Source organism: Bos taurus, chromosome 1 (assembly GCF_002263795.3).
Source record: "Bos taurus isolate L1 Dominette 01449 registration number 42190680 breed Hereford chromosome 1, ARS-UCD2.0, whole genome shotgun sequence".
Classification (NCBI taxonomy): domain Eukaryota; kingdom Metazoa; phylum Chordata; class Mammalia; order Artiodactyla; family Bovidae; genus Bos; species Bos taurus.
In genome coordinates, this window is record NC_037328.1 from 82,873,360 (window position 1) to 82,897,456 (window position 24,097).

Here is a 24,097-nt window from a genome sequence, read left to right on the forward strand (position 1 = left end):
TTAATACTTGTAAAATGGGAGTATTTGAAACTATGCAGTCTGGCTCAATTCTGAGCTTTTACCCACCCGGCTTTCACCCTATTGGATTGTGAGGTTTAAAAAAGTTAGTTCTTGTGAAAGTGCTTAAAACTGTGCCTAGGTATGTAGCAAAAGCTATTTTCTCTCTCTCCTTCCCACCCCACTCTTTGTATTCAAACACATAATCTCAGAAAACATGTTGCACCAATGATGACCTTTGTGATTTCACTTAATCCTCACAATATCCTACAAAATGTATTACTATACATTGTATTATTATCCCCATTGGAAAAGAAATGCAAAAAAGCAAAACGGCTGTCTCAAGAGGCCTTACAACTAGCTGTGAAAAGAAGAGAAGAGAAAAGCAAAAGAGAAAAGAAAAGATATAAACATCTGAATGTAGAGTTCCAAAGAATAGCAAGAAGAGATAAGAAAGCCTTCCTCAGTGATCAATGCAAAGAAATAGAGGAAAACAATAGAATGGGAAAGACTAGAGATCTCTTCAAGAAAATTAGAGATACCAAGGGAACATTTCATGCAAAGATGGGCTCGATAAAGGACAGAAATGGTATGGACCTAACAGAAGCAGAAGATATTAAGAAGAGGTGGCAAAAATACAAAGAACTGTACAAAAAAGATGTTCACGACCCAGATAATCACAATGGTGTGATCACTGACCTAGAGCCAGACATCCTGGAATGTGAAGTCAAGTGGGCCTTAGAAAGCATCACTACAAACAAAGCTAGTGGAGGTGATGGAATTCCAGTTGAGCTATTTCAAATCCTGAAACATGATGCTGTGAAAGCGCTGCACTCAATATGCCAGCAAATTTGGAAAACTCAGCAATGGCCACAGGACTGGAAAAGGTCAGTTTTCATTCCAATCCCAAAGAAAGGCAATGCCAAAGAATGCTCAAACTACCACACAATTGCACTCATCTCACACGCTAGTAAAGTAATGCTCAAAATTCTCCAAGCCAGGCTTCAGCAATATGTGAACTGTGTATTTCCAAATGTTCAAGCTGGTTTTAGAAAAGGCAGAGGAACCAGAGATCAAATTGCCAACATCTGCTGGATCATTGAGAAAGCAAGAGAGTTCCAGAAAAATATCTATTTCTGCTTTGACTATGCCAAAGCCCTTGACTGTGTGGATCACAATAAACTGTGGAAAATTCTGAAAGAGATGGGAATACCAGACCACCTGACCTGCCTCTTGAGAAACCTATATGCAGGTCAGGAAGCAATAGTTAGAACTGGACATGGAACAACAGACTGGTTCCAAATAGGAAAAGGAGTATGTCAGGGCTATATATTGTCACCCTGCTTATTTAACTTATATGCAGAGTACATCATGAGAAACGCTGGGCTGGAAGAAGCACAAGCTGGAATCAAGATTACCGGGAGAAATATCAATAACCTCAGATATGCAGATGACACCACCCTTATGGCAGAAAGTGAAGAGGAACTCAAAAGCCTCTTGATGAGAGTGAAAGTGGATAGTGTAAAAGTTGGCTTAAAGCTCAACATTCAGAAAACGAAGATTATGGCATCTGGTCCCATCACTTCATGGCAAATAGATGGGGAAACAGTGTCAGACTTTATTTTTGGGGGCTCCAAAATCACTGCAGATGGTGACTGCAGCCGTGAAATTAAAAGACACTTACTCCTTGGAAGGAAAGTTATGACCAAGCTAGATAGCATATTCAAAAGCAGAGACATTACTTTGCCAACAAAGGTCTGTCTAGTCAAGGCTATGGTTTTTCCAGTGGTCATATATGGATTGAGTGTTGGACTGTGAGGAAGGCTGAGCACCGAAGAATTGATGCTTTTGAACTGTGGTGTTGGAGAAGACTCTTGAGAGTCCCTTGGACTGCAAGGATATCCAATCAGTCCATCCTAAAGGAGATCAGTCCTGGGTGTTCATTGGAAGGACTGATGCTAAAGCTGAAACTCCAATACTTTGGCCACCTCATGCGAAGAGTTGACTCACTGGAAAAGACCCTGATGCTGGGAGGGGTTGGGGGCAGGAGGACAAGGGGACGACAGAGGATGAGATGGCTGGATGGCATCACCGACTTGATGGACATGAGTTTGAGTAAACTCCGGGAGTTGGTGATGGACAGAGAGGCCTGGCGTGCTGCAGTTCATGGGCAAAGAGTCAGAGACTACTAAGCGACTGAACTGAACTGAACTGTATCAGAGTAACTTAAGCTCCAAAGAGAGAAGAGCAAAAATAGACACACAGGAAGAACCATAAGGAGAATGAAAATGCACATATAGCTGTTCTCTGTTACATTCTTGGAGTTCTGTACGTTATGGTATATGGTTGCCTCCCTTCTCTGCTCTTCTCATTTCTCTTTCTACGAAAACTAATAAATAAAAATCAATTACTGCTTACATGGCAATTCCTTCTTAGCTCAGAAATCACTCTGAAACTCCAGTCAGGGGACTTCCCTGGTGGTCCAGTGGTTAAGATTTCACCTTCCGGTGCAAGGGGTGTGGGTTCTTTCCTGGTTGGGGAGCTAAGATTCCCCCGTACCTCACAGCCAAAAAAACGAAACATGATTTTTGGTAGAAATCAACACAATACTGTAAAGCAATTATCCTTAAAAATAAACTTAATTTAAAAAGTATTTAAAAAGTCAAAAATGATAGATCCCTTCTCAGTATTCTTCATACAAACATCCAAAAAACACAGTATTTAAAAAAAACCTAAACGTAAAACAGAAGCAATATTGTAACAAGTTCAATACTTTTAAGATTTTTTTTTTTTTAATCTTAAACTCCCATCAGAACAAGGTACTACCTAAAACATTGCTGTGTGCTTAGCCAGTTGTATCTGACTCTCTGAGACCCCATGGACTGTAGCCTGCCTGATCACCGTACAGGCATCTTAAATTATGTATGTCTAGATAGAAATGTGTCATCTCTCCCTACTTGAATAGTGTCCGCCTTTTGCCCCCAAATGTGTCTTGCGCATGTATTCTTTCTCAGTGATTAGTGCCCAGGCAGGAAATTTGGATTTCATCTTACATTCCTTCCTGTCTGTGTTACATCTCATCAGACATCAGGTCCTATTGGTGTTTGAATCAGAATCAAGTCCTGTTGTTTTTGTATTTAAAAATTCTTCCGCCCTCCCCATTTCTACTGCCCTAATTCAGTTCATTTCACTTACTTGGTCTCTAGGCCTCCATGGTGAGCTTTCTCACCGAGATAGCTAGCTGAGAATGTCCCTTTCCTGTTGTCATTCATTGGTGCCCATAGAGAGACACTGTCAATTTCTTAACAAAGCTCTTCTAAACCTGATCTAAGCCTGTGTCTCTAGCTCCTAGCACAGTTTCCCCTAACTCTATGTAACACTTGGCCGAATCAAACTATCCATGGTTTCTGAAAGCAAGTAGCTTGTCTGCCTTCTTGCTTTTGCTACTCCTTTAGCTGTATCCTGCCCTCTTTTCCTCTGGATAAACTTATCTTTCTTCAAGAATGTTTTCTCAAAAATCTCCCCTCAGGACTTCCCTGGCAGTCTAGTAGTTAAGACTTTGCCTTCCATTGCAGAGTGCAGGGGGTTCAATCCCTGGTCAGGGAACTAAGATCCCACATGCCTTGAGGCCAAAAAACCAAAACACAAACATAGAAACAATATTGTAACAAACTCAGTAAAGACTTAAATGTACTGGCCTGGTGGCCCAGTGGTTAAGAATCTGCCTGTCAATGCAGGGTTCAATCCCTGGTCTGGGAAGATTCCACATGCCTCGGGGCAACTAAGCGTGTGCACCACATCGACTGAGCGTGTGCTCTAAAGCCTGAGAGCCACAACCATTGAAGCCCAAACACTCCAGAGCCCCACTAAGCAACAAGAGAAGCCATGGCAATGAGAAGTCCAAGCACCACAAGGAAGAGTAACCCCGACTCTCTGCAAAAAGAGAAAGCCCATACACAACAAAGCAGCCCCCTAGCAAAATAATGAAAAACTTTAAAAATGGTCCACATCAAAAAAAGAAAAATTTTCCCTCACCTATTCAGGCACTTAGGCCCTATTTCAGTGATCCCAGAGTATTTGCTTAGACTCCAGTATAGAGTTGATCGCAACATAACACAATTGTTTTCTTCTTCTTGTAAGCTTTGTGAGGATAGGATTTGTTTTTCTCTATTTATATACCCACAAACTAGAAAGTCTAAAGCATAATGTCTCCATTTATTTATTGCTGAATGACATTAAATGTGAAAGGTTAAGAGCCATTATGAAAATTTCTTAAAGTACAATCACTGACTTGGAAAGAGAATTACCTTTTATGTTTTCATTTTACAATCACTATTTTTTTTTCATGTTTGAAAACTTTATGTTACAAACTGCACATATTTAAAATATACAAGGAATTAATTCCCTGGTGGTATAGTGGTTAGGACTCTGCGCTGTCACTGCTGAGGGCCTGGGTTCAATCCCTGGTCAGGGAACAAAGATCCCACAAGCTGGGTGGCCAGAAAAATAAGTACAATTTGATTAATTTTGACAGATATATGATCACCACCACTACTACAATCAAGATACTGACCAATTCCATCGCTCTCAAAAGTTTTCTTCCTTCAGAATCATCTCTCTCTCCACTCCCATCTATAGATAACCATTGATCTGCTGTCACTAGAAATATAAATAGAGTACGTACTCTTTTTGTTGTTGTTTTACTAGGCCATTTGTTGATGACCTATTAAGTGCTGATTACTATTCAGAGGGTAAAACCACAGTTCAAGTGTTGGATAAATGGTAGCAATTATCTGACAGGGCCATCTGTTCTCCTCCACTGCATCCATAGGGGTCCAGGCCCCTATTGGTATTGTAGCTATACTCATACCAGCCCCACCAGGAAGGAGCACTACAGATCATGAGTGATTACATTCCAGGAAGGAGGCCATTTCTTTCCCATTGCTCTACTAAAGAGGAAGGTCAGGGTCAAGCTTTCTTGCACCATTTTTGCAAGAACAGCCTAGAGGTAAATGTTAACATGATCAAATCCCTCAACTAGCAGCCTCCCCAAAAGGACAAGAGGGTTATAGGAGGTAAAGATGTCCATTTCATTCAGCAGCACAGAAGTCAAGTTAGGAAGAGTGGAGCTAACTTTGCTGCCTCATAAGAGCAGAGATCCTTAGTCCAAAGCCAGGGAATGACGGGCTTGAGGTGGGTGCGCATTGGCAGGTGGGAATAGGGGGGATGCTTGGGATCTACAAGCCCCTTGGAAAGTTATTTGTAAGAGTTTGCATAAAAATTGGTATACATACCTCTCCTAAAAGGAGATTCATGATGTTTATAAGCTTTTCAAAGTTCATGCCCCTTAAAGATTAACCACTTTTTAAGATGATTAAGAAAGAAGGGAGAAGGAAAAGGGGCTTGGCTTTTTCCATTCACAGCAGCCTTCCTGCTAGCCCAGGCTCAGAGCTGCTACAAACAATACTCTCTCATATCCACTCTCCACCCCAATGTGGCCTCCAGCCACAATATCCCAGAAAATAGACACAGAGGGACCTGGGGATAAAGGTCTTTATTCAACAAAGTTATCGCACTCAGTAACAAAAGAAGGTCTGGATTCCCCTAAAGGTCTGGAGCAGTGTCCACCCCTGGCAGCAGGAATCATGACCTGCTGACATATCAGCTGCAGCTCAGAGCCTCTGGTGGCCACTTAGAGGTCATAGTTGGGGTTCTTCCGAAGGATAACAAAACCTTCTAGAATAGGGGTGACGGGAAGAAACTCCTCAGTGGCCAATTCTGCCCGCTCCCCGTGAGCCAACAACACTGGGGTTGTGTGTGTCTGGAACCCTGTGATGGTCTTAGGCTTGCCGGCCTGGCCCACCACATCCACTGCCTGTAGGGTGAGAAAATTGAGATGAAGGACTCTTGATAGGAGTGCAACAGCAACCCAGTGCCCATCCCAGTTTCAGAGAAATGGCATATATGCATTCTACAGGCTCTGGAGTACAGCCTGGGCCCTCCCCTCTGCTCAGCCCCTCACCTGGCCCACACGGACAGACACTGGCAATGGCCGCAGCTCCTCATCGAATGTGACCAGCATTCGGGGCTGCATGGCAGCCACCAGTCCATATAATACATAGTGCGACTTGCCTAGGATGACTGAGGGAAGCACACAGGACAAATACAGTTAAAGGCAGCAGAGCAGGCCTAAATCTTGGGACCCCACTCCAACCCTGACTCTTTAACCCCTCAGCTGTACAGCTGAACCCACAGCTCTCCCCACAGACACCCTACTACAAACTGGAGATGCCACCACCTGACTCTGCCTAAAGCCCACAGACTCGATAATCACTTTTCCCCTCAGGGCAGAAAATGGGCTCGGTTCATCTTCAAAAGAAATCTCTTTGGTTAAGATCAAAAGTGTGAGAGATTGAAGTCTCATGAGGCCCAAAGAACCTCAGAAACCCAGAGGAGTACACAGTTAACTTGGGTCTTGTTCCTAAATTACCAAAGAGGCCCTGGTTAGGGGTGCAAAGAGGGCACTCTGTGCCACCAGGGAAGACTCCTGACAGGAACTCACTGTTGCGGACATCCAGGAAAGAGACAAGCACGGTGAGCAGCCCAGCCACAGCCACTTGACTCATAAGCTGCCGGTCACTGTGGTAGGGGCAGAGGGTGAGTGTGCCTTTCCCTAAATGTGTCAGGCCCTGGGAGAAAAAAAAATACAGAGAGAAGTGGAGGTGGGGAAGTCACGTCTAAGGAGAAATCACCTAACTCGGCCACACAAATCTCACAACTCATTCACATTCTCCTTTCCAGGCCAGATTTAAGGTTTCCCTTCACACAGCATCATGTCTCCCTTCCATCACACAGACACTTCCCCTGGCACGCGCACTCTAAGGAGAACAGATCTATTCTTTACCTGTGCCAAGCGCACCATGAAGAGGTTGTTGGGGTCCTTGGCATGATACTGGGCTAACTGGCGAAGCATCGCAGCCAGACGGGCATTATTGGTACCTGGAAATATTAAGTGTTACAGAGGCTTGAAGAAAGGGGTTCAACCCTTCCCCCAAGATGCCTAAGATTTCTTTCTGACCAATACTTACCACTGCCCACCATGCCCATGGCAAAGATGGAGTTATAGGACACTTCTGGGTCAGCATCATGAGAGAATTTGCTTAGGGTATCCAGGATGTTGAGTCGTGGATTTGAAACAGAGATTAAGGCCAGTGCTAAAGGCACAGCCCTTCGGAGTGTAGGCTCCCCGTATCTCAGCTGGTGATAAAATAACAAGGTGTCATAGAAAGCAGAAAGAACAAGCTCAGTTACAAGAACAGACAGATGGGTAGATGGGGCCTTAAGTTTTGTAGCAAGGGTGCAGCAGAAAGACCATTTCCCGACTGAGAAAACCCATCAGGGAAATCTCCTGGGGGAATTCTAGGCATCAAAACCAATACATTTCAATCTTCATGTGATGCTCACCAGGTGGCCAAAGGTTCGTAGTGCCATCTCTGCACCAATCTCCTCCCCCATAGCAATAAGGGCGATCCCCAATACAGCCACTCCCTGCAAAAGAAGAGCCAGAAAGCCCAGTAAGCTCATGGAACAGAAAACTCACCCCTGACTCAAGCCATCTAAGAAGAAAAAGCTGTCCTGTGGGGCACACCCTGACCCCTCATGCAGGAACCTTGTCTCGTGCTATTTCAACACTCAGCAATGCCCAGAGAGGCTCTAAAACAAACCCAAATCCATATTATCTTTTCCCAGAGCCTCCCTGGAATGTGCTCAGCTGCCCACAGAACCTGATGTGCTCCCATGTCAGCAGGGGCTTCCTTCTTGTCCTTGTCCTTCTTTTCCTTCTTGTCTTTGTCTTCCTCTTTTTCCTTGGAGTCAAAGTGCTCACTGCAAATGTGGAGTAGCTGCTGCACCTTCAGTACATTCCCAGAGCCTGGGGCAGGGTGGTCAGGCAAAGAAAGGGAAGAGATGAGAAGCCACCAAGGAAAAGCTTCCTCTAGGAACACAAGCTAAAGAATCTAAGGCAATTCAGGATGACTAAGAAAGGAGGCCCAAGAAAGAAGTGACATGTCCCTGAGGAGGAACAAACACACAGACCTGCATAGGCACACACATCCACAAGTGTGTTGGCGAAACTGCGGAATGGCTCAGACACAACCTCCAGAGCGGCCAGGATGGCCTCGATGGCCTCTCCCTTCCCTAAAGGAGAGGTTCAAGGGGTCAGAGGACAGATACTCTCTTCCAGCACAGCCTGACTCATAAACTCTCCCTGTTGTATCCAGTTAATACCAGTCTTTTGCCCAAAGAGAGAGACATTCTCTAACCCAGATGGTTGAGGCCCAGTCCAAGAGGAAGCCAACGGGCGTAAGTATCCTTGAGCTCAGTCTCTGACTTCTCCATGATGGTCTGAAGGATAGTGGAAGTGACATCGCCATTGCAGGAGCCCACTGCTATCATTCCACAGGCCAGAGCTGTCACACCTGCCACCTAGAAATGGGAAAATCAATACTTAGCATTACTAAATATCAAGCTATTAAACTATTAAGTTATCAAATATTAAGTTGTTAAAATAGTTGTTCACCTATCTTGATTCAAGAGAGCCAACTCCTGGAGTCCACTGAAACCACATTAGGTAACAACCCCCTTCTGATGACAGGCCAAAATGACGAGAGCATCAAGCAGCCACTACATCAACTGCTTTGCATACTATTAACATTTAATCTTCACAAAAACCCCATGAAACAGGTTCTGCTGTTGTTCCTTGTATTGACAAGAAAAAGGATGCCTAAGGAGATTGAGTCACAAGTCCAAGTTCACACTACCTGTAAGCAGAGGTGGCAGGATTTGAACTGAGGTCTGACTAAAACTTATGCTTTTAGCCACCACACTTTATTTATCCATCACTAAAGAGGCTTACTTCTTGGAAAAAAGTTATGACCAACCTAGATAGCATATTGAAAAGCAAAGACATTACTTTGCCAACAAACGTCCGTCTAGTCAAGGCTATGGTTTTTCCAGTGGTCATGTACGGATGTGAGAGTTGGGACTGTGAAGAAAGCTGAGCGCTGAAGAATTGATGCTTTTGAACTGTGGTTTTGGAGAAGACTCTTGAGAGTCCCTTGGACTGCAAGGAGAGCAAACCAGTCCATCCTAAAGGAGATCAGTCCTGGGATTTCTTTGGAAGGAATGATGCTAAGGCTGAAACTCCAGTACTTTGGCCACCTCATGCGAAGAGTTGACTCATTGGAAAAGACTCTGATGCTGGGAGGGATTGGGGGCAGGAGGAGAAGGGGACGACAGAGGATGAGATGGCTGGATGGCATCACTGACTCGATGGACATGAGTCTGAGTGAACTCCGGGAGTTGGTGATGGACAGGGAGGCCTGGCGTGCTGCGATTCATGGGGTCGCGAAGAGTCGGACACAACTGAGCGACTGAACTGAACTGAACTGAACTGAATTGAAAATGATTCTACACAAGTAAGAAAATTTAAGGTTGGCTAATGACTAAAACAGCATACCCACCCCAAGCTGGGTAAAGTTCCTCCCGACTCTAGTCTGATACTTCCTCATGGATCCCAAGGGCTGGAAATCAATACTAAAACATTAACTCTTTAGCCTCAATGTCCCCTGAGGCTTAGAAACCCAATTCCAAGCAATTTCACTGAAATGATACACATCCCCGCTCTCTCCCCTCCCCCACCGCCCCACAATACACACACTCTTTTCCCCACTATTTACAAGAGACTGGAAGGACTCAGAATACCTTTCCTATCTCCCCTAAATGATCAACAACCTCTATTCACCTCCATACTGGACTTGGAATCTCCCATCACAGGTAGCAGCAAGGTGAGAACATCTTCACGATTGGAGCCAGCATAGGCCAAGCCAAGCCTACAAAAGCCAAAGAGAGACAGTCCCCAACACATACCCGAGGATAAGACAAGGAAGAAACAAAATGAGGACTGGTCATTTCAACAGTCACCAAGAGCCAAATAAGCACAGTGGTAGTCTTTGGCTATACCAAAGTGGAAGGGCCCGGTTCTGTTTTCACAGAGCTTACAGGTTGAGTACTATCAAAAGGAGAAGCAAGAAGCCTTACCCAAAGATGGAACCAAGTCTCATGGTGTTGCTGTTGTGGAGGACATAGTCTGAGAGCAGTGCCAGGGCAGGGTCACACTCGTTCCGGACACCAGAGTTCACAATGCCACAGGCCAGGAGGGCTCCTGACTACAAAATGCAAACAGATTCTTCACCTGGGCTACTCTACCTTCCTCACCACAAAGGATGCCACATGGGCCTCATTATAGCATCTGCCTTAACTGGAGTCAAAAACCGGGCAGACCTACCAGTGAAAAGGAGGCCCTGAGGGGGCCCTAGCACATGGGAGGGGGATGTCTGCATTAGTGGGTTGTGCCCAGACCAACCTTGATATAGTCCTCAGAAGAGTACAGGTACTTGTCAATCTGGGTAAGGCCACCATCCACATCCCACAGCAGAATCATGCCAAGGGATGCAGCTGCACTCAACATTCCTATACCAAGGAAAAACCAATCAGTCTTTTAGGCTCTACCCTTGAAAAACTGTTATAAAGAACTGCCTCGGGAATCCCTTATAACACATGCACCTAGAAGGACAAAAAGACTGAACAAAATTACACAGAAGAGGAACAGAATTATACCATGGTCCTTGTTCTTATAAAGCCATTTGTTGCCATCATCTGTCAGCAGCTTGTCTTGACCAAAGGCCGCATTCACAAAGCCGTTCACAAAAGAGGAGGCCAGGTTCATACGGGCAGAGTCCACCTGAGAGCCACTGCCCCCAAACCCTGCAAAGGAGGGGAAAAAAATGAAGGTTTAGAGTAGAACAAGAAAGGAACATAGCATGACAGGTGATTCTGAGCTGGCCCCTTGGAATCCTCTATCTGTGGCCCCCAACAGTGACGTAGGGAAAAAGCATGTGGGAATTCTGAGCTCTATAGGACAAGCATATTGGGCCAAGCCAACACTCAATACAAGAAGCACAGTTAACAATCCTCCAATCCCCACACACATGGAGATGTCCACTCACTGTTGTTCTCTAGGTGGGTTTTATAGATGTCATCAGGCACCTTGGGCTCCATGATGTCCAGCTGAAGAGAAGTCAGAGGGTCACAACTGCTCCCCAAGTCCTCCCTTAGCCATCCCTTCTGTTATCCCACTGAATGGCAATTCTAACCAAGGAGAGTCTAGTCAGAAGCATCAGGGAGGTAAAATGCCAGGTGGAATCAAAACCAAAAAACCTTGATGGGTAAGGACAAAGAATCTCACCTCTCGGGCTAAAGCCAAGAAGTTGCTGTTGAGCTGCACGTTGGACATGATCTCTGTCAGGTCTTCATACTCCTCCACATCTTCACTCAGCTCCAAAAACACCCCATGCCGGCCCAGCATGAATGCCATTTGTTTCTGTACAACCCTGTGGGAGACAGCCGCCACATCTGCTCAGCCCCCATCGACTAGAATAGCCCTTCAAGCCCTAACCAGAAACTACATGTCCTGCCTCATGCACATGTCCCATCCATCAGCTTATCACTTCGCCCACTTTTTCCCTTACATACACGTCTTTGCAGGAGGTGAAAATATCTTCTACCAGCTCCATGTCATTGAGCATCAGTGCCAATCTCAGAGCTTCAGGGAAGCGACTGAACTTCCGGAACACACCCAGGGCACAACGCAGTAGGGCAGAGTTTTCAGGCTCGGGCACGTAATTCACACAACTACCAAAGTAAAAATAATAAAGGAATCAGATATTCATTTACCCTGTTTAATTCACTTACCCGATACTGGATGCCTACTATGAGCTCAGTTTAGTCGCTCAGTCATGTCTGACTCTTTGAGACCCTATGGACTGCAGCAAGCCAAGCCTCCCTGTCCATCACCAACTCCCAGAGTTTACTCAAACCTGTGTCCATTGAGTTGGCGATGCCATCCAACCATCTCATCCTCTGTTCTCCCCTTCTCCTCCCACCTTCAATCTTTCCCAGCATCAGGGTCTTTTCAAATGAGTCAGCTCTTCGCATCAGGTGGCCAAAGTATTGAATGCCTATTATACACTAAACATTACACTAGTTATTGGGACTACTAAGGAGACATGATGTCTCTTGTCTTCAAGAAGTTCACAGACATTAACAAATTAACTACAGCTTGATTGCTATTTTTGAAGCAGACACTCTTGGAAAATAAAGGAGTCACAACTGAGAAAGAAATACTGGAGAGGGTAGGCCTGCCACCCTTCCCTACCTTGCTCACTTACCTGGTGAGATAGAGGCAGACCTTTGCATAGGCATTCTCATCAATGTCTTTCTCCAGCATATCCACCTGTTCAATTTCCATAAGCAGGTCGCAGGCCTCATGCTCTGCATTGTGGGCCATGTTGTAGGGGACAATCTCCTTTACCAGGGTCAGCAGTGGCTCCCGCTGTGTCTTCTCTGCATCATCCAGCTCCTGCCACTCCTTAGCCACTTCTCCTGCGAGATGCCTATGGACAGGCCCAGACCATTAGAGAAACAGACCTTCTCCGGAAGCACTTCCCTGTGGGTCAAAGAATTCACTATCTGGGAAACTCGATACACTGGTACTCTAAGACAGACCTCAGGACTATAACTCAGAACCCCTTTAGCTTCCCAAGAAGAAAAGGTCTTACCTGACGTATTCATGACCCCATGATGCCAATTCCTCCTGGGAGCCCACAAGACGATATTTGAGGCACTCACGCTCCCCGCTCATGGTCATGGCCAAAACAGAGATGATGTCAGCAGCAAAACGCTACAAAGAAATCAGTCCTTTGAAGTCAAATTCAGGGTAAGGGGAATGTTACATTATGGAATCAAGATCACTGTCACTATCCCCCAAAGTAAATGTGAATTATATTACCAATCTAATGTTAAAAGCTTAAAACATTTTATATTACCTAAGCCTGCTGCAATCTCCCTTTTGAACCAACATGACTGGAGGGTGCTAGCCAGGGGAGAGCAGAGAAAGATGGAGACTCTAAATTTTATTCCAACTGCAATAGTAAACTATTTAAAAGTTTTAAGCAGAAAAGACTCACACTCTAAAGATCACTATGGCTGCTCTATGAAAGACAAACTGTGTAGGAGGTCACAGAAAAAAGGAAGAGAGTCAGTCAGTTGGGAGGCTGCTGCAGTAGTTCAGGTGAGAACTGAACATTTCTTGGATTAGGGTTGTACCAACAGGCAGAAAAGTTACTGAGTTGGGGATAATACTCTAGAGATAAAACAAATAGAATAGGTGCATGGGATGTAAAGAATAGAAAAAAATTAAGGTTAAAAGTAAATTGATAAAAATCATGATAATAAAATCTCAAGGTCCAACATAAATAACAGAAACTATTATCTTTTCTGAATAAAAAATTATCCTTTCTGAAAACAATCTTCCTATCAACTCACTCTTACGTGAGTGTTTTGATTATGATGAGTTCTGTTGAACTTGCTCAGGATCTCAGGTCCACTAGGCTTCCTGAGATTCACCATAAACCCCATGGTCTAGATGAAAAGGAATTCCCAAACTAGGCCTCCACCAGCTTCTGGAATAGTTTTACCTTATTCTCCCCAGGGGCCATGTTCTCATAGATCTCCTTCAGTTTGCCATAGTGCGGACGCAGAAATTTGAGAGGTTTGGGTACTGAAGTCATGGAAGTTGTAGAAGAACGAATCTGCCTCCGCAGTTCCTCCAGGGCTGGTCGGTACAGGGAAGTGTCCTTCTCCTGACCAGGAGATATCAAGGCTCAGATAAAAGAAATCTCATCCCTTAAGTCATAATACAGAAGTGTTTAACAACTCCCCTAGGAAAGTAACTGTGTCTCATCTATCTGGATTGTCCAGCTCCCGGCACGTGCGCGCGCGCAAACACACACACACACTGCCTGGCACAAAAACAAGTGTCCCCAGTTAAGAGTTCAAGAACCGTTTCTCCCATTAAACGAAGCCACAAAAATGTTTCATCTCTTTTTACTCCCCTCCCTCACAACATGATTGCAACATGACTCTAGAATACGCAACATGACTCTAAAATACACTCCATCCTTCTCTATACCTCATATAAGAGTTGCTGCCCAAACTGGAATAAAACAAGTGAGAAAGATTCGTATATGCACCGGCTCTTGTTAACACTGTGACTCACCCCCAATCGTTCCACGAGCATCTCCAGTTCATCCTGAAGTTGTTTGTCCTCCTCAGACTGGAGAGTTGGAGGAAGAAGCCCATCAAGAGAAGGAATCTCAAACACATCCTCCTCCCAATCACCCTGGGGCAGGAGGAGAGTGAGCCTGCCTCCTTAGGGGGAACCAGGTGGACAAGGAGAGTGGGAGTGAGAAGACCTGATGGAAGGCAGCCTGACTTCTGGGCCAGGCTCTGCTTGAAAGCCGTTCTGAAAAAAGGGGGTGACAATTACCAGCCCGAGCCCACCTCACGAGAAGGCGGTGAGGAAGGTGGTGAGGGCTGGTAGGGGCGGCGGAGGTGACAGCGCGGAACGGAGGATGGGAGAGGGGGCAGAGAGGCGGGGTGCCGGGAGCCCCGAGGATAGCCCTATCTGCCCTCTCCTGGAGCCGGCGGGGCCGTTGGGAGTCGAGTCCGAGGCCTGCGGGACCGCCGTGACTCAGCCCATGGCCGCCTCCTCCGCCAGCTCCCGGGGCCGCGCCTCACCAGCTCCTGCTCTTTGTCCTTGTCCCCGGCATCCCGCCGCTCCTTGCCGCTCGGCTTCTCGTCCCCGCTGCCGGGAGACGTCGCTGGGGGCTGCTGGGGCTGCAGCGGTGCCTTGTCTCTGCCACCCTCCTCCATCTCCACCGCCAGTGCTGGCCCGCTGCGCGCGCACCGCCCCGTTTCCCAGGTGTCTTTGCGTGCATCGTCCACGGCACCTCCCTCTCCAAAGCCCGCCTGCGACCGGAAACGCCGCGGCGACCCACCCACCCTCGCGGCCTGGGAGTCCCCATCCGCTGACTTCGCTATCTGAGCAACCGCTGACTTCGCTATCAGAGCAACGAGAAAACTACAATTCCCAGCTTCCCATGCGCTATAGGAGTCCCAGAGGCTCGGACCTGGAGTTTCCCGAACGCTGTTTGGGATTCGGGGGCGCTCGGTGCAGTAGGAGTTGAACTGGCTGTGAGCCAAGGCCGCAGTGTGAGTAGTACCCACGGAGACACCCCAGTTAGCTGCGTGTTGGGACAAATGGACGAGATTCTTGAAGTACTGGACTGTTGATTGCAGTCTTTGTGAAGTTTGTGTAATAAATCTAGCCCCGTGGCATATTCACCTAATAACATTCCTCTCCCGTTGAAGAAGGAAATGGCAACTCACTCCAGTATTACTGCCTGGAAAATCCCATGGACAGAGGAGCCTGGCGGGCTACCCATGGGGTCGCAAGAGTCGGACACGACTTAGCGACTAAATCACCATCACCATCACCACCCGTTGAAGAAGAGTGCTGTGATATTACTGTGAGGATGTGGTTACCACCTTAAATCCACCTGCTGAGCCAGATGAAATAGAAAAAAATACATCCAGTCCTACGCCCTAAGGCGAAGTTCTGGAGCTAAAAACGGAAGAAGATAAGGTCTTTGTCCTCCATCTGTCTTTTGGTCTTCCTCTCCCTGTTATGACTTAGGAGGGATATGACCAACATAGTTTATGTCAGGTCTTATTTCAAATGATACATATTGTTCTCACAACTTTTTGAATTTGGTAGGATTGTGCCCATTTTACAGAGAAAATCGTAGTAAGTAATAGAATCAGACTGAAACTCGGTCTTTCAATCTCCCAAATTCTTGAGTGTTTCAGGCAAATCTCAAAAGTTCTTCTCTTAGGCCTCTGTGTATGTATCTGGAAGGTGAGAAAAGAAGTAGTAACTCTGCTCCCCTTCATCTTGTGGGAACACTCACCATTTGGCCTGGAGTCTATTTTATGGATTCTGAGTCATTAAAAAAAAACGGAAAGTGTTTGTTTAAAAAAAAAAAAAACACCTGCTCAGCACAGTTAGCACTGAATGAATGTTGGCTAAATATTTGTATAGATGTTGATGTAAAGGCGTGATGCCCATTTTAAAAGCTGTTGTTCTTTTCCACTCAGTGTTTGAATTCTGGGGATGACCTTTCATTTCCATCACCAGTGACTGCCCCAGCCCTAGTGTGCTGACAGAAATTGGGTGGTACATAGTGGTAAAGAATCTGACTCCCAGTACAGGATATGCAAGAGACATGGGTTTCATCCCTGGGTTTGGGAAAATCTCCTGGAATAGGAAATGGCAACCCACTCCAGTATTCTTGCCTGGAAAATCCCATGGGCAGAAATATTGACAGGCTACAATCTATGGGGCCTGCAAAAAGTCAGACATGACTGAGCAACTGAGACACAGATACAGACACACACACACACAGCTATTCTGCCTATTCTGTGGCTTCAAGATGTCCGTGTCAAAACACATGCTTTCTTCAGTCACTATAGAGATATTTCTCCTAAATCTTTCCTATTTCCATGACTTCCTTCTGTCAGATCTCAAATTTTGTCTTTTATACCAATCATATCCCCACCATTACCTTAGAGGAGATGGGGTGATGTTGTGGCATAAAGCACAGGCTGTTAACAGCTGGTGACTCCAGATGAAGAGTATAGGAATGTTTGTTGTACTTTATTTCAACTGTTTTTTCTGTTTAAAATGTTTCAAAATTAAAAATTTGAGGATGAGTAGCAGAACATAAGCTTTAGAGAGGACAGACCTGGTATTTAAAACCAAATTCTGGACTTCTTTGGTGGTTCAGTGGTTAAGACTCCATGCTTCAAATGCAGGGGGTGTGGGTTTGATCCCTGGCTAGGAAAGTAGACTCCCACATGCCATGTGGCATGGCCTAAAAAAATAAATATTTTTTAAAAATAATAAAACCATATATGGCTGAGTCCCTTTGCTATCCACCTGAAACTATCTCAACATTGTTCACCGGCTATATTCCAATATAAAACAAAAAGTTAAAAAAAAAAAAAGACCCAGTCAGAAGCAAAAAATGGAAAACAATAGGGAACTAGTGCATTAATTATGGTGCATCTATATAATGGAAGAACATACAGCCTTTCACAAAAACATGTACTAACATGGAAATAAGCCAATGACTTAGGTCATTGAATAAAGTATATTGTGAGTTTAAAAAAAAGAACAAACACCAAATTCTGCCCTTCACCAGCTGTGATATTTGGGCAAGCTTCCTAATCTCTCTGTTTGGTTTCTTGTATGAAATGTGAGTAATTAAGTATCTCCCTCATAAGTTTTTATGAGAATAAAATAAGAGTATATAAAGTGTCTGGCTAGTTGCTTGGCAACTGGAGAAAAAACAGTATCATTTTCCAGCTTCCTCAGATTTGCAGGGCTGCCCCTTGCTCCATACCTCCAAGCACTCAAGCCCCAAACCTCTCTGGCCAAATGCAAATGTCCTGCAATTATTCTCAAGGCTTGATGATACGTTGATGACCTGCCTCAAGCTTCATTTCAGTCAAATTGCTCTCTCAGAAGCACTCCTTCCTACCATTTGGCCAGACTCCCAGCCTTGTGACCAAATTGCTCTCCAATCAAGGCCCATCACCTTTCCCTTCTCACCACCTTCCTTCAAATTGCACCCATTGACCAGCCATGCTTCCCCCAAACTTATGGCCTGAGCTGTAGAACTACACCTCTTATGGAGGCTCTGAAAATCATGCAACCCAAAGCATCATTTCTGTAACACTAGAAATGCTCCAGACAGGACACACCATTGCACTGTTTCCACTGAGCTGCTACTTTCTTTGTGTGATATTTTTCAAAGTCAGATTGCATTGTGGCCCTTCCTACCATTAATCCCTAGAACTGAAAGGAGTTGTTACAATCCCCTCTTTTTCATAATGACTGTTACAACTTCCTTCTGTTACAACCTCTTTATTGTGCCCCTTTCGCCTCCCTCCTTCTGATCAGCCTAAACATTTTACTATTTCTGAACATGCTCTGCCCCTTTGAGCTGGATCAGCCTTTTCACTTTGCTGTTCCTTCTATATGGAATACCCGTCACCATTTTTTATTTTAAAAATGTATTCAGTTATTTACTTTCAGCTGCGCTGGGGTTTCGTTGTGGCATGCAGGCTTAGTTGCCTTGCGGCATGTGGGATCTTAGTTCCCCGACCACAGGTTGAACCTGTGTCCCCTGCATTGGAATGAAGATTCTTAGCCACTGGACCACCAGGGAAGTCCCCTGCTCATTACTGTTTTTCGCTAGCAAATTTTCCCATCCTTTGTACTCCAGCTCAGTATCACCTGTGTAAGAAGCCTTTCCTGTTCTTTCAGGTTTTCAGTTTCTTCCCTGTGTTCCTATGTTGCTTGGTACCTACCTCTCCCTCACTCCACTCTGAGCTCTTAGAAGAACAGGAACTATGTCTTATTCATCTTTGTACCCCTAGCACCCAGTCTAATACCGGGCTTGTGGTAGGCCTTGACAAGTATTTGTTAAATAAGTGAGTGACCGAATGGCTTTGCATTCATCTTCAGGTCATCTTTGTATATGATAATGGCCCACTAGGAGGAGTCTCTTTGGAGCCCAGAGCTCAGCACTGAGAAACTCAGGAGTCTCCACTTGTGAGTCAGGATAGGTCTACTGACACTGTGCTTATTTAATGGGCGACTGTCTTCCAACGTGACATTCCCAGAGTACCTCCAGGTATGAAATTATGTTGTCTGGCATGTTACTGTACTGTGCATCGGAATTAGTCCAACTTTCATGGGACAGTGTAGGGTATGGCCCAGCACCTTAACTAATAACTGCTGTCATGTACCCACTGAGGAGCACCATCCTTTATTCCTCCTTCTGCTTTAACACACCAAAGCATATTACAGATGGGTATTTGTCAGCTTGGCAGGCCACTAAGGGTGAAGGTTACATCTGTCACTTGATGTTCACCTAGCCTTGCCTCTGGAACCAAGCACCTGCAGAGTGCTCAACAAACAGTGCTGCCTCACTTACTTTCAACATGTGCTTAGGTTTCCTGTAGCTACCTGGCTGTCATATGTATCTGGCCTGAGTGAGCTGGGTGCCATGGAAATGTACCTGCTGGTAACAGCCTCACTTGGAAGCACGATGAAATTGCCTAGAAGAGATATATATGCTTGAGTCTCAACTCTGTCATGACTTAGAGGACTAACTGGTGGTGATTAAGAGCATCTGAATTCTAAATTTGACTTTAATGCAGTGTGTCTTAGCTGACATTGGAAGTTATATAATTTTTTCCTTTAGTTTCTCTACTTGTAAGATAGAGACAATGATAGAACCTCCTTGTAAGCTGTGGGAATTTAACAAGGTGATATTTTTAAAGTGTTTAGTACAGACTGAAGCAAAAAAGAGACTTGGTAAATCAGGGCTTCTGCTTATTATCATTATTTGACATGTTGACCTTTTGCAAATATGGAGTTTTAATACCACAGTGGCCAGCTGGTCAGTATTCTAAGCTGGGCTTTGAAATCAAGTGTCAAGAGAAGGGCAAGGCTTTATGATACCAAGCCTCTCTCCTCCATCATGACACTGACATTATAAATCCCATTCTCTGTGCAACATCCAAACTTCATAAGCCAGTTCTTTTCTTTGGGTTCTAGAACTTGCTAAGCCCATGAAGCCACTTATTGAAACATTAAAGCTGATCTAGGCCTCTGAGATCATCTCATCCAACCCACTTATTTTACAGACTGCCAAGGTTACTGAGATCTGAAGAGGGGATAAACCGTGCCTGGCGTCACAGTTGCAGGTGGCAGAGCTGGAGCCAGAACCAGGCTTCCAGATGTGACAGCCCTCCTCTTTCCAGTACACTCTGCCGCCCCTCCTAGAGTTGTGTTCTCAGAGCAGAGACTCAAGCCATGCTTTCCCTTGATATTAAGAGTTCCCAAGCCCACTTTCCCCAAGGAGCCAGCGATTTCCTTCCCTTGGCGGGCAGCCATATATCCAAGTCACTTGATAGAGACAGCTCTTTATGGGGACAGTCTGATGTTGGGACAGGATACAGCATGCAGGACACGTGACCAGGAACCCATCAATCATTAACAAAACTTCACTCTTACCCTTCCTAATTTAATAAACCCACCTGTACTTAAACTTTAGGGGACACTACATTATAAAGAGAATTAAGATTGGGCCCTTTCCACTGTTTTACTCTGGTTCTCATTTTACAGACAAACAGACTCTTAGAGGTTAGGGGACAGGCTGAAGCTCATATAGCTGTCAGAGCTTCAATTTCAATCCAGGTCTCTGACTGCAGTGAAGTGATTATGGTTAGATCTATAAAATGGAAACTGGAGCACATATAGCATATGTTGCTGTGAGGATCAGATGAGTTCATGAAGGTGAAAGTACCAACAGAAGAGTCACCTGAGGGAAGGAATCATCTTCATCTTGGCATCACCAGTGCTGGCACATTATTGGTAATCAATATATTGGGTTGACCAAAAAGTTCATTTGAGTTTTTCTGTAAGATGTCACAAAAAATCCAAACAAACTTTTTTGGTCAACCCAATACTTATAAATCTATAAATTTATAAATGAATGAATGAAGAAAGTAATGAGTCTCCTAGCAGAAGTGCCTGGAATACAGAGGTATTCCATGCACACTCCATTTCCCTCACTTGTTCTGGAGGGTGGCAGGCTCTGTGGTCACCAAACCTGTGGGCTCTGTGCCTGGCACCTGGTAGGGCTTGATGAGTATGTGTAGGTGGGATGAGGGGCTCTCAGGAACGCTAAGCCTTTGAGGACGTGGAGAAACGCATGTCTTCTCATCACAAGCAGAGGCTAGTGCTCCGAGCTGCAGGGAGTGAAGTGCTACCTTGGCCAAGGCTGCCTTCCACTGCAGGGTAAGGGCCACCCACCTTCCAAGCCGACCCTGGCCAAGTTGTTACCCAGACTCAGTGTCAGGCCTAGCTACATGCATCCATGGGGGCCACGGCAGACCCTTCCAGCTATAGGTCAGCCAGGGATGGGACATGGCCACCAGTGAGCAGAGAACATGCTCCACTCGCCAGGCTCAACTTTGTGCCACTCCTCATCCTACCTTTTTGTCTCTCTGGGGTTTCAATTTTCAGTCCCCTGTGTCTGGTGAGTGAATAAATGAGTGCCTAGAAGAGCACCTGGCATACAGCAGGTATTCAATAAATACTGGTGGAATGAGTAAATGAAAACAGGACTGAAGGAAGAGACAGACTGACTGATGCGTGTCTATTTATTGGCACAGGGTCCTCCAGGGCCCAGACCACTCCCTCCCCTCACCCTTTCCTGTAAAAATAGACTCTATCCTTCACTCTTCCTACTCTATCTGCTTTCCTGCTTGGTCCAGGGAGAATCAGTCACCCCCTAAGACTTGTAACCCCAAGATGCAGGGCCTAGCATCCCTGACATGTACACACATCCCCGCTGAGCCCAGGGACCCTGGGAGGCAACAGGAAGGTTTGTAAAGGCTGTTGGACTTCCACTAAGAGCTCAGCACAGGGGGTCCGTCAGAGAGGGCTGGCAGCAGTATTAGGAGCAGTGGCATGAGGAACATGGAATAAAGGTCGCCACTGGGGGCAGGGCTGAAAGGAGCTCTGTCTATGCCCAAGGGAGCAGTGAGTAAGCCTTGGGGAGATGTGTGGGAGGCACATCTGTCGGGCCCTGCGTGGTCAGCAGGCACAATAGGCCCTGTGGCCACCAAACCCACTGAGCTGGGGACCTAAAGAGGTGGACCCCTTCTTGTGGGAGCTGGTGGCCCCTGCCCAGGCCTCCTCCAGGCAGGGTGGCAAAGAACATCACAGTGAATGGTGGGGACTCTGCTGGAGGCAGGGGCACCCCCAAAGCAGAGGCACGATGTGGAGGCCGAGGAGGGACTAGGACTCATGTCACACCTATGGTGTGGAGGGGCAGGACACAGCCCAGCTGGCATGTGCCTTCCATCAACCCCAGAGCAGAGAGCCTGGCTGGGCAAGATACCCCAGGCTCCGGCAACCGAGCTGGCCATTTCTCTCCCAACCCAGGTCTACCACACCTCACAAAGCTGCCCTGAGTTCATGGGGGAGCCGACAGGGCAGCCGAAGTGCCGCAGGAAGTCACGGGAGTTGGAGAGAGTGCCCAGCACACGGAAGCGGGCAGGGCTGTGGGGGTCGGTCACCAGCCCCTCGTGAGAGCTCTCGGGTGTGCGGACCGAGCACCACACCTGCAGGCCAGGACAGACACGGGGACACAGAGTATCTAGTGTGGGCGAGGCCCCTGCCCCAGCTGCAGCAGAGCCATCCCAGGGACACATGGCACCACCACCCCAGCCCCTTGGCTCAGGAGGCCTCGGGATGCAGAAGAGGGCTTAGCCAGCATCTCAGCCCCAAGGCCTTGCTATCAACACCAAGGGAGGAGAAGGCGCCTGCCCTCTGAAATTCCTCGAAGGCCTTTCAAAGCTGCCTGGACACAGGGCTGCCCAGGATGGACATGTCTGAGGGGAAGAAGTCCAGCCCCGGAGACTGCCTGCCATAGTGCAAAGTACCTGGAGACCTTGCTGAGTCTGCCACTTTCTGTCTTCCTGGGTACCCCTGGACGAGCCACTCTGTCCCCGAGCTTCCTCCTCCACAGCCACCTCACAGGAGCATCATGAAGATCAATCCTGCTCCCTACCCCCTGCCCTTTGAGATCTGCAAAAGCCTCCTGAAACCTCCCTCCTCCGGCCTCCTCACGTGCTTTTGTGGGCCCCACAGGAGGCTGGCCATGAGGCCCTCCCAGACCACTTTCCACACTCCCACTTCAGCCCCATTTCCCAATCCCTTTTCCTGCATGCCCCAGACTTCTAATGACATGCCTGGGAGGTAGTGGGAGAAGGGCAGACCCCTGGCCTCCCAGAAGGACAGTACCTGGGCAAATCCCACAAAGAAGAGCTGGTGGTTGGTGAGTCCCACAGCTGGCAGCTGCTGCTCCTCCCCATGCTTTCTTAGCCATGCTTTGTAAGCCTGGGGTTGGGAACACGGGTGGCAAGCGTGTTGGGGCCTGCCCTGCCCCCACCCCCAGAAGAGGTGAGCCTTAGCCCTCAGAGGGCCACTCACGTTGTAGGCAGCCTTAAGCCCCCCATTGTCGGCAATGTTCTCCCCCAGTGTCTGGCGCCCGTTGAGCTTCTCCCCGTTGACCTGGTACTGGCTGTACTGCTCCTCTATGCAGGCCGTGTGGTTCCGGAAGGCTGCCAACGACTCATTCTGCCACCACGGCCGCAGATTCCCTTCCTTGTCATACTCGCGCCCTGAGGAAAACGAACCCTTACATCCTACTGAGACCAGAACTCAACCCTTGGGGGCACCAGTGCCCCCATCGCCTCTCATCCACAGACCCCTCCCCCTGCACACCCCCCATCCCAGCTAGGGTCCATGGGGCCTGCTCCCAACATCTCAAGGTTTTACAGGAGCCATGAGCAATTCTAGGCTGGAGGACACAATTGCGTGGACCTCTACCTTGGTCATCAAAGGCATGTGTCAACTCGTGGCCCATCACCACACCGATGCCACCGAAGTTCAGGGCCCTGGGAGGTGAGGAATGTTGAGTGAGGGCGTGGTGGAGGGACACCTCGATCTCACCTCCAGCCCTGCTCCCAGCTCACCCGCAGGCCCAGGCCCCAGCACCCAGTCCCTCCTGCCTCAGACACACTTGGGGTGGTTGCAAGTGTAGAAGGGGGCCTGCAGGATGCCAGCAGGGAAGACGATTTCATTCTTGGTTGGAAGGTAGTAGGCGTTCACTGTCTGCGGGGTCATGCTCCACCTGGGGGAGGGAGAAGCTGAGACGGAGCCTGACTCTCCTGATGTCCAGCAGCCTGACCTACATCCTACCAGAACCTGGTGCCTCATTTGGGATCCATCTTGCCATCCCCCTCTGTCTACTCTGAAAACTTCCCCCACCTCTCCTGCTGCCCCAAGCGTTGGCAGCTCCCATTCTTACTGGTCTCGGCTAGGAGGCTTGCGGAGCTGGTCAGCCATCACTTTAGCAGAGAAGTTGTACAAATTCAACATGTTCTGGAAGAAGGAATCTTCAGATACTTCATACTATGGGAATGGTCAGAAGTA

At 46.9% G+C, this 24,097-nt stretch overlaps 2 protein-coding genes across 8 annotated transcripts in view; both read right to left on the reverse strand.

Moving 5' to 3' along the window:
* Positions 1–5,532: 5,532 nt before the first annotated feature.
* Positions 5,533–14,880, reverse strand: PSMD2 (proteasome 26S subunit ubiquitin receptor, non-ATPase 2). The gene is made up of 21 exons (NM_001101197.1): positions 14,695–14,880; positions 14,174–14,230; positions 13,593–13,757; positions 12,675–12,796; positions 12,285–12,509; positions 11,590–11,748; positions 11,303–11,447; positions 11,064–11,124; positions 10,675–10,821; positions 10,421–10,527; positions 10,096–10,223; positions 9,800–9,887; positions 8,319–8,481; positions 8,092–8,193; positions 7,782–7,927; positions 7,462–7,545; positions 7,086–7,254; positions 6,902–6,996; positions 6,560–6,686; positions 6,020–6,138; positions 5,533–5,872 (listed from the first exon to the last, which is right to left on the reverse strand). Exons 1-21 carry the CDS (start codon positions 14,827–14,829, stop codon positions 5,690–5,692), a joined length of 2,727 nt encoding a protein of 908 aa, NP_001094667.1. The 5' UTR covers positions 14,830–14,880; the 3' UTR covers positions 5,533–5,689.
* Positions 14,881–21,237: 6,357 nt separating this feature from the next.
* The window catches only part of ECE2 (endothelin converting enzyme 2), a 32,549-nt gene continuing 29,689 nt past the window's right edge, over positions 21,238–24,097 (reverse strand). For 4 of the 7 annotated variants that reach the window (NM_174046.4, NM_177956.3, NM_177957.3 and 1 more), the window contains 6 exons: positions 23,973–24,076; positions 23,685–23,795; positions 23,492–23,559; positions 23,093–23,283; positions 22,904–22,999; positions 21,238–22,221 (listed from right to left, as the gene is read on the reverse strand). In NM_174046.4, the coding sequence (NP_776471.3) occupies positions 22,045–22,221; positions 22,904–22,999; positions 23,093–23,283; positions 23,492–23,559; positions 23,685–23,795; positions 23,973–24,076 (747 nt within the window). In that variant the 3' untranslated portion in view covers positions 21,238–22,044. Of the gene's footprint in view, positions 22,222–22,542; positions 22,633–22,903; positions 23,000–23,092; positions 23,284–23,491; positions 23,560–23,684; positions 23,796–23,972; positions 24,077–24,097 lie in introns of all 7 variants that reach the window. The other 3 variants (XM_059885669.1, XM_015472169.3, XM_015472163.3) reach the window with 1 other exon arrangement.